The following is a 23,220-nucleotide window of genomic DNA, read 5'->3' as shown; positions in this document are numbered from 1 at the left end:
ACAGAGGCATGTAGCCTGAAGACACTGTCACTCCCAACAAGCAGCCTGTCTGCAGCTTCTGAAGGTTTGTTCCGACCCCTTTGTGGGAGGCAGAGAACTGAACTATGACAGGAAGGAGACGAATTAGCATGAGGGAGCGACATTGTGAGATATCAAGCTATGGTAGAAAAAAACAGGCGAAGCAGATGAAGAAAGAAGATTGTAATATTGGTCATAGATGCGCCAATATGAGTGTGTGTGTGTGTGTGTGTGTGTGTGTGTGTGTGTGTGTGTCTAACCAATGCCATATTGCACTGCAAAGTGTGTGCAAACAGGTGGATTGGGTTCAGTTGAGTGCCTACTGTCTAAATTAGCTGCCTGGACAATTAGTGGAGATTAGGACATGCAAAGCTAAGCAACTTACCAGCAGGTCATTATACTGGATCCAAGAGAAGCTCTTCTGGGAGATACTAATGCACTGCCTTCGATGGTTTTAGATGCATCTCGTAGTAAACTGTTTTAATTACAGTGGTTGCAGGTAACAATGGAAATCGGGATATATGTTGCATGCATATATGTAAAGGAAGATATTTTAATCATTTGATCGGAATAGGGCAGTGCCTTACTCAGAATTGTGTTTGTTGTATAGGATTTGGCAGTTCAATACAAAGCTTAAACTACTTGTTACTTTCAATCCTTTGTCGGCCTACATGAGTCTCATCTTTTACCCGTGAGACGCACATTTACTAGAGTTTTCCACATAGAAGTTGCCGCTGCTCTACTGAAAGGTGATACCAAAACCTAATTACAGCAATAATCAGTAACTTCTCTTTGCATAATATCCACAAAAACTTCTGTAATAGCTTCACAGAGTCCTATTATGGGGTGTTGGTGGTAAACAAGCAAAATGAACCTCTCATAGTGCTATCTGAGTGTAAAAAGCTGAAGCCAAATCTTCCTGCCCTCTCGAGGTGGCCATTTAAATGCTCCATTTGTGGGTAACTGGGCAAGCCCTGAAGGAGGCATCATGGGCATTGCACAAAACAAAGAGGCTGCAAATGGGCATTGGTTTTGCATAGAGAGGTCCAGAGCAACCAGAGTGTAATTGACAGGGCCCTGTTGTTCGACCCCTGGCAGCTTTCCAAAAGAAAAGCAAACTGGGCATTTCCATTTAGCCAACACGCCGACTGGAAGGCGGGGAGGCTGGGAGCAGGATTGTGTGCTACCTGGGACTTAGATATTATGCCAGATCCAAGTGTCTGCATGCCGGTTTTAACTAAGCACATGGTATGCATGAACTTGTATGAATAGACACTGTATGCTCAAGATGAATAAAGGCTATCATTCAGTAAAAAAAACGTGAATACATGATCATGCTTAAATGCATTATATAAGCGTACATTTAACTCTGATCTCCTGAATATCTACAGCATGTGTCTTCACCCTGACAATGGGTGAAAGGAAAATGAGCAAAGTCAAAGCTCAGCTCATGAAGAGCCATAAAGCCACACAAGCACATCACTCAGAAAGCTTCTTGGCTGTAACACTTTGATACTTGTTTTGGCAGCTTGGAGGTGGAGGGGAAGGAGAGAGAGAGACAGAGAGAGAGAGAGGGAGAGAAAGAGGGAGCGAGAGCGATACAGAAAGTTACTTGACAGGCACAGAACCAGCGGGTATCAGCATCACAAATCCTCTCGGTGTGAAATTCTATGACTGTCAGCAGCACAGGAGAGATGAGAGATGGAGGTGCGGATGATAGAGAGGCAGAGAAAATGACAGGGATGGAGGCTTCAGGGTTCCCTGCGGCCAATAATGTCACAGGATTGCATCTGAGGCGAAGGGACTAAGTATGCATATGTGTGACATTTTAATCGCATAAACTTTCAAGAAGTTTCAACAAATTTTGGACCTGATGTGACACTGACCCTTTGAAAACTTACTCTAAACATTCCCAGTCTGAAAGGAAAAAAAGACTGTCAGAACTGTCTGAATTAGAAGGAAGGATAATTAATCCCAATCAAAGAGAAAGCAGCAGCAATGGCTGCGAAGTTAAGCACCACCATGAACAAAGAGGTTAGTAATACATGTCCTAAGAATCAATGTCAAGTCATAGAAAGAAATTCCAAAAATAAATCCAAATTAGCCTGAATATAAGAAATGTCTGCTGATGTGCTCAGGATCAGGATCAGGAACAGGACTTTGTAGGTAGGATTAAGAAATGAGGCATCGTGGCATCATCCTGTGTCATATGCAGAATATAGAACACATAAAGTGCCACAGAAATAGTGATTAAAAAAAAGTGTTGACGGGATTGATGCAGCCATAATGGTTGTTGTAAGTCAAATTAGTCTCAAATTGGACACTTTAACACCACCTTCCAAACAGAGAACATATAACAATATATATAACTATATATATATATATATATATATATATATATATATATATAACTATATATATATATATATATATAATGTCAGAAATATGAAATGAAACATAACGTCAATTATTCTGATAGGCAACTCTTGTGTCTAGTTTGGTCTCAGTTATTCAGAATCAATTCTGGATGCCTCATCTATTGTCTAATACAGTGGCTGAGGGTCTGCAAACCATAGCTGGGGGTCCGTGAAATCTGTCATGAATCACTCAGCTCACTCAGGTTGCAATAAACTGTTCCTGCGGCTTCTTAGCTTGGCTTATTAGCCAGCTAGCTAGTTGGCGAACATGTTGAAATATTTTAATCAGTCCACATGGTCAAGTAATGCTTAGCCCAAACTAGCGAGTGAAGAAGAAATATGACGACAGATATATAGTTTGGTTTTATTGAGAACAGTGACGGAAGACCAAAATGCATCATGTGTCCTCAGGTGCTAGCGAACAAAGCTAGGAAGCCAGCCAAGCTAAAGTGACATCTGATTACAAAGCATCCGGAATATAAGGACAAAACAAACGATTTTTTCTGTTGATAGAGCGAGGAATACACTCACAACTTCAGAGAAAGCACAGAAGGTTCCTTATTTGGTGGCTCAACGATTACTAAAGTTAAGAAGCCACACACAGTTGCACAAGAGCTCGTATTTCCCGCGGCAGTAGAAATTTTTTAAGTTATGCTTGGGACAGAGTAAAAATGTACAATACTAAATAGTTCCAATGACATCTAAGAGTGCAAATGGTAGTAAGCATATGCTTAATCGGTGTTGCGATTGTGAGGGAGTCCTTGGGAAATGTTCTCCCCTGTAAGGGGTCCCTTGCTCCAAAAAGTTTGAGAACCCCTTGTCTAATACATTCCCATGGCCAGAATGCCATCTATCATCATTATAAGTCTTTTCACTGTATCTAAGTCACATTGTCTCTTATCCATTAATATGGCCAAATGAATTAAGGTACTTAAAGCAAGAAAAATTTCCCCATTTGAAGAGCAGACTCAACCAGGCAGCGGTTTCCTTTCCTACAGTAGAGCGAATAAATCTGAAACCTTGTTAAAATGATCACCACATACCCACATCTTACCATTATCATAATGCACTCCCGAACTTTTATATCACTATCAGAAGGGCCATTCTGCAGGATCAGAGAAGTGCAAGTGAAGGAGGCAGCCAGTGAAAACCTGGAGCATGACGGGCGAAAAAAGAACAGGCAGTGTAATGGAGCTGATTGAGAAGTTGAAGTCAGGAAAGGTGTTCTTTTCAATCACCTGAGTGACTGGTGAGAGGAAAAAAAGGAGCTTGGACTGCATTAAGGGAGGCAGTGAATGCGGTGTCCCCTGAGGTGTGCATTGCGGCTGAAGAGGGGAAAAAAGTGGTGTGAAATAAAAGTTTATGTCATGAGGACAAAACAGATACAGAAGAAAAAGAAAGAACAGGTGGAGGACAGGGAACAGCTGATTTATCAGCCAAAGATGAAAGGACTGCAGCAATTACTGGAAAAACAGCCCAATTATGTGGAATCCCTCGAAGGAATGAGGGTGACAGTGATGGGATATCTATTCAGCAAGGGCTTTCATCAAGCAGTGACTCTCACTTTAAAAATCTCCATCTCATGCCTTTTGAGACTAAAGAGAATTTTAAATAGTGAAGCCACTCAGAAGTGACCAACTTCTTTTCCCATATAGATTAGGCTGTCTGGTCTGTACGTTTAAAACTGAACCTCAGTTTTTTTTCCCCCGTATCCATCAAAATGAGTCCAATGCACCAAGAACTGAAAACCTTCAAGAAATAGTGCTAACGCTGGTAATGAATATCAGACACATCATTTTGCTTATGTAGTCTTTGAATTGATAGTTAAGTTAGCGACAATTAACAAATAGAGAATAAAACATCACATTAACCATGAATGAAGTCTTGTCTGATGTCTCTCATGCTCCACTGGCTCTATGTCCACTATCTGGCAGCACTCGATCATTCACTAGTATCACTGCTGACCATCTGGCTTCACTGCGGCAGCATCAATTACACATCAATGTCACACACTCCTGTCCATTTAATTAACCTTTTAAGTCTTTTGCTTCTATTTGCTCAAACAAAGTTAAACCTCAATCATGAGCCAGTTCATGGTTTGTAGCTCATGTTTGGATCCTCTCAATGTCAAGACAAGCAGCAACGGACTGTACTTAAATAGACTGTACTTATTAGGGATGGAACGGTTTATGAAAACCGTCCGAACCCTTCAGTTCGACTGTCTCGGTTCGGTTTGCGTGTGTCGCGTTCGGTTCATAGGCATGCGCAACTTCATTTTCTCATTTACTAACAAGGCGAAGCGTGTACACTCCAGAGCAGCAGGTGGCGGTACTGAGCTGGATGCCAACTGCCAGTAAACAAGAAGAAGAAGCGAAGCGGTGTAGCAGAGTATCTTTGGGTCAGTTGTGGAGACGTTTGTGGGCATGGCGAGTGGAAAAGAGTCGGAGCTAGAAGATGCGCCAGCAGCACTGTATAGGTCTGCTGTATGGGACCACTTTGCATTTAGAGTGACCTATGATGACGGCGGTAAGAAAGTTGTTGACAAAAGTGCGACAGTGTGCAAGCATTGTGCAACACGTGTTGTTTATGCTAACAGTAACACGACTAACATGTCAGCTCATCTGCGAAGACATCATCCCAGTGAGACAATTGGTAGCGCAAGGAGGAAAGGGAGAGAGTCAACAGGACAACTTCTACTCCCCGCAGCTTTTAAACAGCCTTACAGTGATGAGTCAGACAGGGCAAAATGCATAACGAAAGGAGTGGGGTATTTCATAGCCAAAGATATGCAGCCTTTTGCCGTGGTGGAGGGTGCGGGATTTCGTTGTATGATTAAAACACTCGAGCCACGATATAAAATCCCCTCCCACAAACACTTCAGCAACGTGGTAATTCCCGCACTTTATGAAGAGACCCGACGAGGAATTGTTAAAGAGTTGTCTGACATAGCCTGTGTAGCGCTCACTACTGATGGATGGACCTCCACTGCATTTTAGTGACAGTGAATAACTATTTGTTCTTAGCATTTGTTAAAGATAACTTTCTTTGCCAAATAAATGAAAAGCATGTTGGAACTAGCAATGTCTCCTCTCTTGCAGTGCCAGAATCTTACCTACTTTTAACCTAAGACTGTCACAATGATGTATCAAATGTCAGACTGCCTCATAAAATTTCAGTTTTAACCTGACTATACAAGACATAATTGATTTTCCTAATGATCAACGTATACCGTACCAAACCGAAAACCGTGACCACAAAACCATGATATGAACCGAACCGTGGATTTTGTGAACCGTTCCACCCCTAGTACTTATATAGTGCTTTTTTAGTCTTCTGACCACTCAAAGCGCTTTAACACTACATGTCACATTCACACTTTCACACACACATTCACATACTGATGGCAAAGACTTAAGTAGGAGATATCCATTCAATTCTAGCAATTTGGGTTTCAGTGTCTTGCCCAAGGACACTTAAGCTGCTTTCCCACTAAAACTTGGCTTTTTTGCTTAATGGGAAAGGTTACAATCGGCATTCAGACCCGGGTCAAAGGACACTGCAGTAGACCCGGGTAATTATCGCTTCGGCTCCGATCGGCATTGATAGAACGCCGTGCTTGAACATCATTCAAAATTTGTGGCCGTCGAGTTTGCTCAATAGACTGAATGAGTAATAGATACAATAAAGACCTAACCACCGTAACATCTTCACTGTTTACTGTTTGGGGCGCGTTTGTCATGTCAGACTGTGAGGCAGCAGAAAAGAGACCGAAAGAAGTATACTCCACTGGCAATGGGAAAAGAGACAATCGGCATTTATTAGTGGGTCTTCCCGGGTCTGAAAAACCTGTGTCGACGCACTAATTACGGTGGCAAGGGGGTATTAGTGACAGACATGAATGGACAAGAAATATGGTGTTTGTCCATGGGATTGATCTTCATCAAAGGAGATGAAATGTAAAATTTTGTGGAACTCTTTCCTTGAGCTTTCTATAAGGTAATAGAAGAAATGTTACACAGTTTGCGGTACATTTCAAGAATATCCTGCCATTCATTTCCTGCAACATCGACTTGGTTAAAAGGGTTTATAAAGGGGGGAACTTTGACCTCCTGATAGTGCTAGAAAAATGCTTGGTCTAAAGACTATGAATAACCATAATCAACTTCATGACTATCTGGGAAGCTGTCTAAAGGGAGGCCAAACTGATTGTTCTCAGGTCGCACAGCGAGGGCAGGAAAGTTCAGAGAATTCCAAATAAAATTGTCTGACAGCACGTTCTTATTAGCTGACAGGAAGAAGGAAACTATTTCTCTCCAGTTACTATAAGGCGAAGAAAGACACTGACAAAGATGGATAATGGCTCCAAACAGACTTGGCTATAACTGATGAAGTCGAAAACTGACTAACGCCCTGAAAGGAGACAGAAATTTCGACTCTGAGTTTCATGTGTCCTGACAGATTGTATGCCCTGGATCATAGCCAAGGCTCGACACGGCAGTTGAGAAATTAACAAGATGAAAGAACCACATTTGTGTAGAAACTCTGTTATTTTTCTTAAAGCTACTTTGCTTCAATGACAGTCCAAACCTACTGTCAGCATCAACTTAGACTACAGTTTCCATAACACAAGCCTGCACACAATAGAAAATCCTAATCAGCACAACTCAAATGGCATTTTCCTCGAGCCCCGGTTCTTCATTTTTAGCTTGAGTGCCTCTGGTGTCCGCCTCCTTGTCCCTGATTCTAACAAAATCCAAAGATCCTGCATTCTACAACAGCCCCAGCTTGGGCCAATGACAGATCTCAGCACCCACTGGGTAAATTCTTAGTTTGTCACCCAGGTTTTGGTCTCCAGACATTTTGTAAATCCTGTCTGAAATGCCTCAGAGACAAACTGCGAGCACCGCCTTGTGAACGCTGGAGATGCATCACAATAAGGGAGGAACGCAGGAAATATACGATGATGAAAGGGTTTGGAGGAACACTGCCAGACTTCAGAGTCAAAAAGGTAAAGTTGGAATTGACATGTCAAAGCCTGGAATAACAAAGCACAAGACAGACTGAATCTCTTTATTTCTCTCTGTCTCAATGTCTCACCTTCACTCTCTACCACACACACAGGCACTCCCCCGGGAGTGATGATAGCAGAATTATAGGGACGAGCTCACTCTGTTTGTGTGTTTGATCAAGGGTGTGTGTGTACGTGTGTTTGCATGTGTGGAGGTAAAGGGGGGATGACAGTAACAGAAATGAGATAGAAATGGAGGAGGAAGAGTTAAGTAGGATTCAAGTCAATACACACACACAGTAGATGTAAGTCTCACACACACACACACACACCTAACACCTCCTAAAGGCATTTCAGCCACATCTCTCCCTACTGTCACCTCGGCAGTCGCTCTTGTGGCCCTTGAATTCCTCTATTACACACACACACACACACACACACACACACACACACACATACACATACACCTCCAGTATACAGCCATGTATTGCGGGGTGTGCCATTCCAGTGTGTAAAGCTGTTAAGCAGCAGCTGCTCCGCTAGATGTTTGGTCCCCTTGGAGCTGAAATATTGATCAGTTCTCAGGCAAGGCAGAGGAGTCTTCGCCCCCACCATGGCCATGTATAATTGAAGTGTATATCTCTTAGTGTGGCATGCCAGTTGGGAGAAGGAATTAAGCCTAGAGGTAGGCTGAAGGCCTGCCCGTGCTGCCATAGCGGCTCCTTTGTCCATCAATCATATGGCCGGGTTTCACAGGCTCGCTACATTTTACTGTAGGAAGTGCCACGTCTTGTAAAAGAAAATGGAAGACAGAACATAACAAGACTCAATATAGGTCATGTTTTACTGTTGGCCATTTATCTGAGCACTTAGCAGTTCAAAGAATTGGTACAAGAATCCTTTGGGCCATTTTGTGCTAGTGAGCGTTTACACAGTAGCACAGTATAGTATGTGTAAGGATAAGGCTGGGGTCAGGTTGTCAAAAAATGTAATGAAAAGACCAAAGCCAACCATGTTTTAGTCTCTGAGTACTCTGACTTCCCTACCCTGTCTGTGGCGCTCAGCCCCAAGCCTTTTTGTTCCTCCTGAGGAAGTGAAGCTTTGAAAAAAAGGTCACAAGAATATAGTTGTTTTCTTTAAAGGCTGCATCGTTTTCTTATTATAGGTGGGCAAGGTAGTTGCTCAAAATGTTACTCCAACATAATCAAACAGTCTGTTTGTTGGGAACTATTTACAGCAGGGGAATAATACAGCACGAGTAAGTATTTACAGCAGCAGCACAGTGTGTGTGGGATTGACTTAAAATAAACTACAGTTTTGGACAACAAGGGAGCTCTACGGCCCAGAGTAATACGCTATTTCATCGATATAAACGCACCATGTATTGTGAATAGTCCGACACATTTTCTGCCTCACAAACCATCCATCCATCCATTTTCTATACCGCTTATCCGGTTCAGGGTCGCAGGGGACTGGAGCCTATCCCAGCTGTCATTGGGCGAGAGACGGGGTCGCCAGTCAATCACAGGGCTGACACATAGAGACAGACAACTTTTCACGCTCACTCTACGGGCAATTTAGAGTCACCAGTTAACCTAACGAGCATGTCAGTGGAACCCACACATGCACGGGGAGAACATGCAAACTCCACACAGAAAGGCGCACTTCATCCGAACCAGGGTTTGAACTAGGACCCTTCTAGCTGTGAGGCAACAGCGCTGACTACTGCACCACCGTGCAGCCCCCTCACAAACCAACCTGACTTATTTCACGTGTGCTAGTCTGAAATTTGTGAGAATCATGATGGGAGATGACCTTACATAGACCTTTGATAAAAGGTGCGGTTGGAGATCTGGTGCAAGAATGAGTATAAGACTGCTTGCAGGGTCTGAAATAAGTGTTTTTCTCAAATGCCACGGAGGCAGGTCAATGAACGTCTGCACCAGCCACTCAGTTTTTTTTCTGCCACTTCTGTAATCTAGAGCACTGCGGAACTGTTAACAGTGATTAAGTGGTGCCTTAAATTATGATTATGGAATTTCTTATGTCACCCCAATCCCTCCCTATTGTACAAGAATTTATTTTTTAAAATAAGATGTATTTAAAGAAGAAAATCTCATACTTAAAGTTTGTTCCTACACAGCCAACATTACTCTCCATTCAGCAGATGCTAATTTAATTCCCTGACTGATAATTTTGTCAATGCACATGCATTGATTGTATATTATTCACTGAGCTTCATTATTGAGATGTGTTTCCATTTTTAGGTCATTGTTAAGCCGCACTGCTATGCTGATGTTACTTACGCTTCACGCAGAGGCATGAAGCTTGCACGCAAACTGTCTTCTTTTCTAATCTGGCTCCATTATCCCACAAGCTTAAAGCCACAACTTCTTAAATATGCCTTAAACAAACACACACACACACGCACACATACACACACACACTTTCACACATTTACAAACACACACCATGCAATACCAGCCACCACACAGCCATCTAGTCTGCAATCATCATTTATTTTATCAGAGCCTGAACATAGTCTGAGTTCAGCCATTTTGTCTTTCTTTTCTTGCCTTTCAAACACACACACACACACACACACACACACACACACACACACACACACACACACACACACACACACACACACACACACACACACACACGTGTACAGTGCATTAAGTAGTGCATATTGTGTGTTTTCCACCGTTGCTTTGAATACATTCAAATATACATACTGTCCTATTAATGTGGCTTAAGAGTAAATACTGCCAACATCTACTCTGCAAAAACCTTCAACCTGAAAAATGTTATTCTGGTTGTAGTTATTAATTAATTTATTAATCCCAGTTTTGATACTTAGGGTAAATTAATTTCCATATCTAATACTTAGTAGTGCAAGTATCAGTACCATGATCAATAAATCTAAACAATACCTTTTCTTACATAGCAGTGAGAACACCAACTTAAAGCAGCTAACTTAAACATACTCAGCTGCTAAACAAGTTTCCCCTCTGGGACAATGAAGTTCAAGTTAATGTGTATGTAGCTTATTTCAAATTATTCTGATATGGAGGCTTCAAAACACTTGAACGCTCTGCTTTTCTGTTAGAGATGGGAGGTTCGACTCTTCTTACTAACTCGACTTTGTATGAGTAACTCACTAAAGAGAGTCAGGTTTTTGAGTCACTCGAGTCAGTTACCCAGAGCTTGAATTCCCCCCCGGGCCAAGCGCCCATTGAGCATACACACTAGAGACTTCCGAAACTTCTGGTTAAGCACTCCGCTAATGTTAATGGAGATTAAATTTAATCTCTTCTAGACCTTCTGATTGTTTTTGAACCTAATTGATCAATTTCTGAGAGTAAAGTGAGTCATTTTGCTGGGTTTGTGACGCTCGTTTTCCCATGATTGTGCACGGAAAAAGTGGCTTTGGGCTCTGCCGTGTTGGGAGAGTGGGTACTGAGTGAGTGAGTGATTCGTGTAACTCGAGTCAGACCTTCAGCTCTGGGCAGAGAGCGAGCTCTGGGGGACAGACTGTGGGAGCCAGCACTGAGTTGAAACAAGTGCCAAAGTGGTTGTTTTTCTCACAGGGCGAGGCTTATACGGTGGTCTCGCCTCAAATCCGCAGTTTGCAGTGGCTAGTAGCGGGTAGGAGGGGTGAGTCAGTGAACGAGTTAGTGGAGGACTCGTGTCATTTGTTTTGAACGATTGACTCATGACTCGCTCGTAGTTCCGGTCTTTTCTATGCATACTTGACTTAGTTGGGTTCATCACAAATGTCATATCTTAGCATGTCAGTGCTTCTGTACTATTGAGGCCCTATGTTAATTTATTTTTTATTATTTAAAGTGATCTTTTTGAATGTTTTTCCACAGCAGATATGTGCATTTGACTACAAAATCAGGTTCAAATGTTATCACAGATCACAGACACATTTAATTCAGTATTTGCAATGAAAAAGATTTGTTTCTAGCTATCTAAATACAAATATATCACTGTAACATGGTTTCCAGCAGACACATCATGCTATGTTGCCCATAAGCCAGAGAACAATTAGAGAAGCAGCATTATTTGAAAGCAACTAAACTCAATGTGACAGGTTGAATCAGTAGGCCCCTCCCACCGCAGATGTTTGCTCATATTCAGCCAGAAACACATAAAAATGTATCAACAGAGACATAATTCATTCTCTAATTGTTTTCCTTCTCTGGTAGAGTGAAATGCAGAGTTGACATGCGAGTTGGATAATCTCACCTTTTCTCTAAACTCTGGAGAAAAGGGCAGAGCTTCATCCTATGTGACAGCTGAACGGACACGCTTGAATAGATGTGGATCATGTGTGCAATCATACGTGATAGGCTACAAAAACACTGTGTAGGTAGCCCCCAATAACAAATGTACCAGAGTAAAAGGAGAAGTTGTGCTTCAGCTGAGCCAGCCTTTCAGGAGTATGTGGCTCTTATTAAAGAGGCAGGATGCTTTTACTGTATCCTTGTTACAGCAATGACAGATTCAATTTGGCAACTTATTATACACTCTGAGGAGAACGTATGCTTTACAGGATCATTTTGACTATTTCACGTGTTCATTAATCCAAGCCCAATTTTAACCGTAAGGGATTCTCCACTTTAAACCAGTTTGCTCTTTGGAGAACAAATATTCCAGAAACAAAAGCAGAGGAATTGCATGACTGATGTTCAAATGTTTTCCCACCGGTGATCTTCTTCTGCTTTTCAGTGCTTTGAAGTCACATAATAAGGCTCTGTGTGAGTGTGTTGCTGGTATGGTGGTGGGGGGTAGTGCTCATCATATTGTAGGGATTCAAGACATGATAGTCCGCTCTGCTGTGGGGGTCATTTCGTTTAGTGTAAGGTCAGAGGCTTAGCGTAAAAGTCAAGTTTAGACATGTTATTATGGTCAGGAGAAGAGGCAAAGGAACAAAGGGTATAGAAATAAAATGTGAATGTGTGTATGTGTGTGTTCCTCCAAGTTTGTACAATGCAGTGCTGCCTACGTCATGCCAAACAGCATTTGAGGACCTTGAAACACAGAGGTTGCACGGACAGAAACAAAACTTGGCCTTTTCTCCGAAGCCCAGCTGTCTGCCTGATAATGTTGCACATATGAGAAGAAACCGCTGGCTCCCTGTGAAGGCAGGAAGTTCAAATGGAGCGATCACAGTGAGAGACAATGCAGAAAGATGCACATTTCTCTTTGCCTCCTCCAGTTTTTCCAACTCCTCCGTCTGCTCCGTCTGTAGCCCAACATTGCCCTCTAGTGTCCACAGCTTTCACCGGCTTAGACTGAGGAGGGCAGCTACCCGGTAGAAAATATCCTCACTGATGTCAGACTACTTGAGTCATGATGTGAGAAAACCAGCTACTGCTGAGAAAGTGTAAGTGTGGTGTGGGTGATTTCGGACATTGTGGACTTGGTCCAGTTTCCAGAAACCAAAAAGGAAATAAAAGTGACATTACTTCACAGGCTTCAGATTGTATTGTTATTGTAGCATTTTTAAAATGCACTTACAAAGAAGAACATTGCTTTAAAATTGCCTACATTTTCCTCTGTATCAGAAACCAATAAAAATAATTGTTCAATGACCTACATTTCCAGTTGTGCATCCAAGCAAACAGTTTCCGAAATCCTCAGTATGAAATGTCCCTCTTGGGCTTTACTGGCTGCATCACAGACATAAACAAAGCTTTCATAAGATTTAAAAACCATTGTAGCATTGACAAGCCTATTAAATTGTCTGCAAATTTGCACTGTACTTTCAAAACAAAAGCACAATAAGTCCAACTAGACAACTCAAAAACAGCTCCTGAAGCAGCTGACGCAAAAAGCAACAGACGTCGTCATTGTGAAATAGTCTAGCCTCTGCTGGAGGAGAAAGAACTGCACATACAAAGCAAGAAAATAGATTCAGAAAGAGCTCTCTCTTTCTCTCTTTAATCACTTTGCATCTTTGCTTTTCACACGATATTAAAACCAATCCATCATGGCTGACTTGGGAAAGGTGGGGGCCTTGCAATTTTCCCTGCGCTCCTGTAACACGAGAGAGGATCCCCCTCTGACATTATTTGGATATCAAACAGCAATTTGCCACTCATAAACACCAGCATGAATGCGAGTGCATCGGGCCAAATCCAATAAAAAAGCTGGTGCAGCTCTTGCGGCATGACACAGAAGGGGCCAGGCCTACTTTATCATCCTGATAGGATATGATGTGGTGTATATTATTACCCTGGATGGATAATGGGATTAGGATGCTTATTGGGATACCAAGTGGGTTTTATACAGGCTATGACTATTATGCAGGATCAAAGTAAAGCCTTACACTGTGAGAGACTGTTCGATCAAAAGAACATCAAGCAGAGGAAAGGACAGAAAACAGATGGTGACAAAACTGGAAATCTGAATGTTGCCATAGCTGTGACTCATTGGTGTCTGTAAAAAGCCTTATGCAACACTCTGCATTTATCAGCCAGCTCCAGCTCACAGTATTATTTCCATTAAAAAGACTTTCTCAAATCGTGTACAGCAGCTCAGGCTGTAAGTAGATCAGGTATCTTTAACATTGCAAGCTGCACAGGAGCTCAGCAGTGCTCTGACGCTATCATAAAACAGTGGATAACTGGCCGCCGACCAGGAAAAACAGAGACCTTCAGATGTTTGATCGAAAAGAACACAGATATCCAGCTGCTCCCCAGATATTTGTTCAAAAATAACAGAACGACTTGGAAGAGATGGTAAACATGATGCTGGGAGACACATTTTCAGGGGAAAAACTACAAAAGGGTACATTTTATAGTCTACAACAGATGAAGCTTTCACTAGAAACTTCTCTGGCAGGCACTGCAGTTAGATTGCATCTTTCAACTGGTTCAAAGGTTTGAACCATATAGCAGGAATGTCTTTTAGTATGAGTTTGCACAAAACATTGCTAAAAGTTGCCACCAGCAGGGCTGCTGTTCAATATTTGACGGTGGCTTCTGTGTTTTGATTACCATAAATGGGAACAAATATTTGCTGGGGGACATTGTGTTCTCTCAAACTGAGGACATACCAGAAAATGTCATGATGGAACACGGCTGTAGGATGAAGTGACGAATATACATGCAGTGTATGGGGAGGGACAGTAAAAGCATTGCTTGTTCTCTTTTCTTCCTCCCTTCCCACACAGGCATAATACGCTCGTCTCCAGCATGAAGTGTATCCCATAATTTAGCACAATGAGAGTTTTCACTGAATTGTTGCAAATGATTACCAAAATGACAGTAACAAATGTAAAATAGTGAGTAATCTTTCTCACATAAAAGAAGCAGCTCAGAAAGACTTATTCTGATGATTTACTGACCCTGACCTGTCATGTTTAAGCCGACTGCATTGACTCTTTCAGATCTCCCTTTTGTTTGCTGCATCTGAGGTGAGGATGAAATTGTTGCAACTCCTCCTATTGCTGTCTTGTTGTTGTTTTGTTGCCACTTTAGTTGACAAATTGCACATGTTCCCTCCATCCCTAGGACCAAAAGGTCTCACTACTATCAGAAGCAGGACTACTCCCAGAGCCAAAAGAGCTCACTATATTATATAGTTATTCATCTCTGGGCAGCTTAAGAGGGCTGGATGTCAAACCTCAATGCTTTTTTGGAACAGAACAAAATGTGTCTATTGTGCTCTTGGAAACATTATGGAAAGCTGGCCTGTTTGATTCAGTGCTTTCTTAGGCAAAGTTCTTGTACTGTTGTCTGTAGGCAACATTCAACATCTGTAAATGTGGGTTCTTCTCAAAGCAACATATACATTTTGGCATCAGTGCTGAATCTCAGGGATCGTATCTTTAATAAATGAAATACAGAGCCTTAGGACTTTATGGAGGGAAGACAGGAGGGGACGGACTATATGCAAATGTGAAACTTAAATAAGGCATCCAATCTCAATCAAAAATAAAAATCAGCTGCTGATAAATAATAAGTCCGCTGTTACATGTTACTAAATCCAAATTGCTTTGCAGGCTTTTTCTAAAGTGGCAATGACTATCTGACTGGGGGTATCTGAAAGCTACTTTGAGCTTATGTGATAAGCCATATGTCTCTAAATGCATTTATTCAGGGCTCCATCTGACACGTCAAATACTCTCACGCTGAATGTTAATGCATGAACCGTATGCATAAAAGGGTTTTACTTTAATAACTGTAATACAGGCAGTCTTTTGTGACATATACTGATGATGAGGGAAATATGATTAAGGCTGAAAAAACACGCTTATCGGAATGACCAACGATCAGATTTCTTTCAAAGACATTGAAACGAATAACAACTAAAGACAACCATCAAGGGCAGTGCAACCCCCACGTCAAAGGCTCAAAAAGCTTCCTGTTTGCATTTAAGAAAGGCAGGTAATCTTCACACTGTCAGGGAAACAGTTTGTTTACCCCTAGCAAAAGAGATGACTCATTTTATTTGTGGAGAGAGGGCCAGTAATATCTGCTCCTACTTGACCTCCTGTCCAACAACACAGAATCTGACTGAGTTGTAGATATGGCAGAGGATGTCAGAAGCGGCCAGAGCTAAACACATTTATTAAGGAAAATTGCAGCGACAGGACAAAACTTGTTTAGTTCAGTACAGATAGAGCAAGAGAAATTATTGGGACACGCAACCATGTATTGGTATGATTACAGACAAACTGACAGTAAGGAATGTCAGATAGAGCCATTGCAGTATACATTGCTGGGCCTTGGCCGTGAGGAAGATCGTGCAGGACTTCAAGTCCATGCAAGAAACTGCTGTCAAAACTGTCAAGTACATCAAAGCTTGACCGATGAACCTCCATGTTCATATTGCTCGACAAAAAAATATGCGAGTGCAAATGTTTCTTAAAGTGCTCAAAAGGGTCTTTGAACTGATCTACGTGAGGACCAACAGTCTACTCTGACTAACCTGCTCTGTGACCCAGACTGTCTTAGAAAGTTAACCTGTCTAGCAGACATATTTTCAAGTCTGAATGAGCTCAACATGGGTCTACACAGTGTCAGTGTGACAGTCTGTGCACGGAAATATCACCGCAATGAAGAAAAACTGCAGCTGCTTGAGAGCAAGGTCGAGGCTGGGGGTGACCATGTTTATCCAACTTTAGAAACCCTCACGGAGCAGGGCTCATCTGACGCATCACTTTAAGATATAATAGCTCAGCACCTCTTAGCCATGGCAGACCAGCTCACAGGGTGCTTCCCAGTCAAGGCCAGGCCTGAGTGGATCAGAGACCCCTTTTCTGTTGACGTGACAGAAATGCCAGATGATCTGACGACTGCTGAACACGAGAAATGGCTTGAATAATCAAGGGACAGCACACTCTGGTGTTGAAGCTGAAAATCATCACTACTTTACTTTTTGAAACGACAAAAGGATGATTACCCAGCGGTCTCATTAAAGCCTACCTACCTTTGACAGAAAGGTTTTTCTGCTGTCACTGCCAAGAAGAAGATGTATTTTCATTATTATTGTTGTTGTTATTTATTGGTATTGCAGTGGAAAATGGTATTTGGAAAATTTGGTGAGATTTCATATGGAGAAATATAAAAGAATAGATTTAATTAGAAATTTGAAGATCACCTTTAACTTAGTGCACAGTAAACAAGCCAGAGCAGCATGGACCTGGCAGGCCAGAGGGAATCTGGCTGTAAAAAAGAAACCCTTTCAAGTAGAATGGATACTGAATATATAATCTGATTTGCAGCGTATTTCAATACCACTTTCCTGTAATTTGTCTTTTGTATCTCAGGTCCTCCTGAGCTACGACATTCTCTTCAGCATTTTCAAGAAATAATTGGAAATTTCATCATCAAAGCTTTAAAGAATTCATTGAACATTTTGACATCAAACTGTCTTTTTTTCTATGTTCCTTTAATCTAATAATGATTACAGAGCAGAAAGGGCTCAAGGAACAATGGTTCAAAAGGTAAAGATATTTAAATTTACAGCTGTAACTACCTACCTACTATTAAATAATCTGCCAAATACTTATTCAATTATTCAATTGACAGTGTATGCTATAAAATTTCTAACTTATTAAGAGCCATGTCCTCAAATTGTGTATTTTGTCTTACCAAAACTTAAAAGGGTAATATAGAGTGATATGAAGATACGATACGATGTTATCAGCAAGTGTACGGATGTTTTACTTGATAAGAGACTTACAAATTCGAAAGTTTTCTCTCGCTAAGCCCCTCCTTTGAATGGCCATTGTCCAATCCTACTTTAGTAACAAAAACTAGGCACGGGAGGCCTGTCAAGCTTTCAGATGCCATAACGGTGTGCATATGGAATCTGCAAGTCCCACAGCAGATTTCCTCCAAGTTTAGAGGGGGGTGTCATATTGAAATGTCTGCTGATGTGCTCAGGTGTCATATTTCTAGCTTTTCCTTAGTCAAAAACTAAGAAGAGAGATGTCAGATATGGATTATAAATTGTAGAAGAAGGCACTCGCAGCTTAATCCATTGAATATCAACAAAAACTCCTTTGTTTATGCTCCGTTAAGTTAAGATGCTAACTAACTTGGCTAAGTTAGCAGGTTAGCAAACAAAGATGGTTGAATGTCAATTATAAGTTCATCCAGATCCAGTGTATGGATCAAGCCCAAGATATGCGAGCAATATCCTGATGCACTTTAAACAAAATGAAAAAATGGGATATTTTAGTTTTGCTAGCAATGGGCTAAAACATATTAGATAATAAAAGTTATAGGGAGTCATAACCAAGCATTAGCTCTGTTGTGCAAGGACATTGTTGTTCCTGTATATGATTGTCATAAACATGAATTGTCATGGGGTGCCTGACGCTTGCATTGGGACCGGCGAGCTTTTGCTTCGATTTTTATGTCCTACTCTGTCTCAACACCGTCGAATTATATTCTGGATGTGGCTTTCAAATGTGTATTGTAGTCCTTTCTGTCTACTTCTCTCTGATATTTTTCCAGAAATTTGCTATTATTTCCCTTCTTTTCATATCTCTCACTGTTATAGTTGAATACGCCATAATATTTACATGCCGGTGCGAAAGCTTGAAAGGCGTAGCAACAGTAACCAAGGGGAGCGGGACTTAGCGAAGGGTCAGTTGAAATGTCACTGAGCAAATCAGCATCACTTTTATTTTTAAGTTATTCTAATAAGAAAGGGAAGTTAAGCTCACACCTGCTCAAGTTTATGAATATGATCAAGTATACTCAAATAGTTCTAATTAAATTATGCTAGAGTAAAAAGGATTACCACTAGTATCCTGTCAAAAGGGTGAACATTATCCATTAGCTGTTATGCTTATCCATTCTGTTCCATTCTGAATTCACTGGGCTTTTCACAGGATTTTTTATTGGCAGCTAACAAAGTGGTGGTGGCTCTCAGCAGGTCTGCTGATCCTGGTGCTCGTCAAAGTTAAACCTGACAGTGACAGCGAGACAGCAGAGGTAATGTTGTTGTTCACTTGTGCAGATGAGCAGAGCGCTAATTTGTTTTTGTTTTGTTTTTTAAAGATTATTTTTGGGGCTTTTGCCCTTATTACATAGGACAGCGGAAGAGAGACAGGAAACGTGGGTAGCAGAGAGTGGGGGACGACATGCCACTGTGGCTCAGTGGTAGAGTCAGTGGTCTCTCAATTGGAAAGTTTGGGGGTTTAATCCCTGACTGCTACAGTAACATGTCGGAGTCTCCTTGGGCAAGACACTGAACCCTAAATTCTTCCAATGTTATAGCCATCGGGTATGAATGCATAGATCCTGATTAAAAATGGCCACTTATGTCATTTCCATGTGACATGTAGGGTAAAAGCAGCTTTAAGTTGTCGGGTAAACTAGAAAAGCGCTATATAAGTACAGTACATTTACCATTTCCATACACCAAATAGATCGGCAGACCGGGAGTCGATCCTGCGATCAGCCTCTGCACATGGGGCGCCCACTCCACTAAGCGAGCCAAACCAGCGCCCCTAGCAGAGCACTAATTTGTTAGGCTATAACTATGAACGCAGACGGAGGCAGAAACACTGCCATGGAAACCATAAGAAGTTAAATTCTTGCAACCAAGCATGTTTAAAAATCTCTTCTATCACATCTGTTCAGTGGGGGTGTGAAAACTGAGAAGGCTGAGTTGAAGTAGCCAAATATAAAAAAGCACCTCTACAATGTGAAACTGCTTGTGTTTCACAAAAGTGACAGGCTCGAACAAGATGCTTTCATGGTTTTGGCTGGCCTGTCCAAAAACTATCAAAGCCAAGGCCAACAGCTCAAGCACCTGGGCTCCTGTAATACCACTATACATGTACAGATTCACTGACAAGACCTCATGTAAGGGGACAGTCCCAATACATCATGGTACAACAAATGAAATGCTCCTTTTTCACATTCCCTGCTACTGAAGACAAGCCAGAGCTTCCTGTTTCGGTGCAATCTCAAGCATCAGAGTTCACCAATGGAAATTGATAATTTATTATACGAGTGTGTTTCATAACTCACGGTTACCTTTGCGCAAGCATGCTAACCACCGCTTAGCTTGTCCTACCCGGTTTGAGGCACCTACCTGTCCAACAGAAAGAAGGCCTACTCTGCATTGCTCTTTCGCCATGTTCGCCAGTCTGGGGCCCAGTTGCTAATTTGAACCACTCCCACACTCACTTAAACGTCGTGATTGGCTCAGGGAACCACAACAGAGCCCCTCCTTAAAACGTCCCGAATAGAATAAAACAGAATAGATGCAGAGGGTAGGGTCTCACAAGGTCTCCGCAAACACTCAAAAACATACATGTATAGAGGCCCATAAGTGATGATTTATATTATATATTTGTAAAAGTCTATATTTTATTTTTCTAGGAAAATCCTACTTATTATACCTTTAAATTCAGACCAGTTAAGTTGATAAAGCAATACTTTGGCAAAATGTATTTAAGCCTTCTAAAAAAAGACCTAAAAAAAAATACGTAAAAATGTGTATGCTATGTTTAGAACATTTTTACTGCTTTACATTGCTGTCACACAACCCTTTTTTTTGGGTGCTACATTTTAGAAACTACAGAACTTCATTATTTCTACGCATATTGCTCACTGCATGCCATAGATCAGCTGTTAGGATCAGCAAATACTAAGAGACAACAAATAAAAGAAGATGAAAATGAGTTAGAAGGAAAACAAGTTTACTGTAGAGATGAGAGGATACTTTTATGATGTGGAGTTAAAAAAAAGGCCACAGCTGTCTAAGGCCAGTATCAGTCAACATGACATGAGGAGACTGATATGGTCAAAAGAACGCTTCTTTGTTTGAACAGTTAAGAAAAACAGAAGCAGGCAAAATGAAGTTTGATTTCAGTCTGAGCTCGCAATAGCACTTTCTGACCCAAACAGCTGACTTGCTGCAGACACTGACCTGCATATGAAGGAATATGATTGTTCAATGGTAGAGAAAATGTAATACCACAGGAGAGGGCTGTCTATCAGAAAAAGCGAAGTTAAACTCAAATTGATTTTTTTGCGTGATGTGGCAAAAATTGGTTTTGCTGCTGCCCGGTCCACAGCAGTACACTGCTGATGCTTTTGATTGACTACTGTTCCAAACTTGGGCTGTTTTGGATCGCCATATGTCTGTTATACTTCAAATCTGAACTATTCATTTGAGCAGCAAAAATAACAGAACACTTATTTAGTTTTGTGGCAACGGTCTTTTTCAATTAATCTACTACTCACTGTGTTCCCTCTGTGATAATTAATAGGTGATTATAAGGCGTTGCTTCTCATAAACACATGGTCCTTATCAACTTGTAGTGTTCGAAATTGGATCACTTATAACATAAAGCTTGTTGGAATGCCAATAGAATGATTCATTGGCAATCAGTGAATTTGTATCTTGCTGTGTTCAGGCTTGCAACATTCTCAAGAGCATCCCATAATACAGTCCAATCACCGTTTCTAATTTAAAGACTTGAGCTTTAGACTTGCTGTAATTAAATAATGACTGAGCTAAATTAATGTAATTAATGCTTGAATGCACATTGATTTACTATATAATCATTAACCAACACAAAATACTATGAGAAGGGTTTGAAATTGAGGCTAAAAAAAGGAACACAGAGTGAATCATAACTGCATGTCATCTTCAGGCCTGCCTTATTTCAGTGGATTGTCTGTTACAATAGAGCTACCTCATTGAAGGAGATCTTGTTGTTTTTCATCCTCTGGGGTCGGCTCTTCCATGTTTTCCCAAAGAAATGCTGGTGATTTCTATCAAACATGGTCACTCGAAGCTGGAAGGTCAAATCTTGGCCACCCTCTGACACCTTCTGTGAGTAAAAAAATGAAAAACACATATATAAAAAAAGCCCTAAAAGATAAGCATGTTTGCCAATTAAATTAATAATAATAACTGATGTAAGTTATCTTACTGAAGTGTTTTCAGTTGGTGTGAAAACTGGGTAGATTGTGATTAACAGCTGTGGATGATTTCTAAATTTAAAAATTCACAAGAAAATCCATGACCTGCTAACACTGGTATTTTGTAAATGCAACTGAAAATAAATTACGGATGAAATGCAAGGTCATTTCAATCTAGACAACTTTTCTGATTACGTTTATTAAGACTTGTCTTCACGGACACAGTGATGTCTCATAAAGTCGGTGGTCGTTGTGTAGGTCTTTATCATACATTATCATTTATTATTTCACATCATTTGTCTTCATATCCATCTAATAAAAACCATAGACTGTAAAAACCCAAAGGTAGTAGAGTCTACTCCTCAAATGCGTAACTTCGGACAAATCAGGAATTTGTACCATGTGCAGACATTTTCCTAAATCTCTAACAAGTATTGTAAATGTGATGTGGGCATTCACCTGCTGGAATTGAGCTACAGTAAGCTGGCTGAGGCTGAGCTGAAAGCCGTGGGACTGGGTGAAGAGGCTATCCACGGCCAGGCGGACTGCCTGGCGGGGCGGGGGAACAAACCGGCTTCTTTCAAATACTTCTCTCCAGCCGTCCGCCATGCTGGATATGTCTTCTTTTTTGACCATATTCTTAGTCAATAGATAAATAAGAATGCTATTGCAAAAGAAATCTGAAATATAGCTTACAAACGACTTGTTACGGTCAAAATTATCTTTCCCAACGTACCCGTTCAGATTTTTAAACATGCAGCCGCCATATTGAAATCGGATTACACTACTCAGTCCACAGGGGTACGCGATATCAAATTATTTTTTCATTCGGTGTTCACTTGAAAACAAAAACATGATAATACATGAACTTGATGTATAAGGAAGCGCTAATGCAGCAAGTCGTTTTTATCCTGAAACTGATTATTCTAACAAAACTTCACCATGTTGGTCCTAAAACCTCTCCCCTTTTATTTGGTATTTCCCATCGCCTTGCATCAGTTGCTATGGCAATGTTCACGTTGCTTTGCAGCTCTGCTGTACAGTCCTCCAAATACAAAAGTGTATTTTAAATGATCCAAATAATAATATAGTTAAACAGATATTGAATTATTAAATAATTATTTAAAATAATGATTGACATAATTATTAAGTAGTAGTCTGTGGTGACAGGATTAATCCAAAAGGCTAAATCAACCCTCAACATTTACACTTGACCAGTAGACTACAGCAAAAGGGGTTTGTGGCCCTCATAAAAGAAAGGTTTGAGATAATTTCCTGTTGTGTCCCTCTTTAGGTTTAATTTTAGAGCAAACTTTGTTTGTCCCATTGTACAAGATTGACCACTTTATCTGACTTC

General features: G+C 41.0%; 1 protein-coding gene across 1 annotated transcript in view; it reads right to left on the bottom strand.

The window, feature by feature from the left end:
- Window positions 1–22,472, bottom strand: part of nphp4 (nephronophthisis 4) — a 190,553-nt gene extending 168,081 nt beyond the window's left edge. The window contains exons 1-2 of the mRNA XM_069659458.1: window positions 22,323–22,472; window positions 21,635–21,769 (exon numbers count right to left, since the gene is read on the bottom strand). Of these exons, the coding sequence (XP_069515559.1) occupies window positions 21,635–21,769; window positions 22,323–22,472 (285 nt within the window). The remainder of the gene's footprint in view (window positions 1–21,634; window positions 21,770–22,322) is intronic.
- Between the last annotated feature and the right edge of the window lie 748 nt (window positions 22,473–23,220).

The sequence above is a fragment of the Semicossyphus pulcher genome, unplaced genomic scaffold, assembly GCF_022749685.1.
Source record: "Semicossyphus pulcher isolate SPU_LCO1_2020_fin unplaced genomic scaffold, fSemPul1.0.p SCAF_13, whole genome shotgun sequence".
NCBI lineage: Eukaryota > Metazoa > Chordata > Actinopteri > Labriformes > Labridae > Semicossyphus > Semicossyphus pulcher.
The sequence above is the reverse complement of the archived record's forward strand: the minus strand, read 5'-3'. Positions and strand labels throughout refer to the sequence as shown.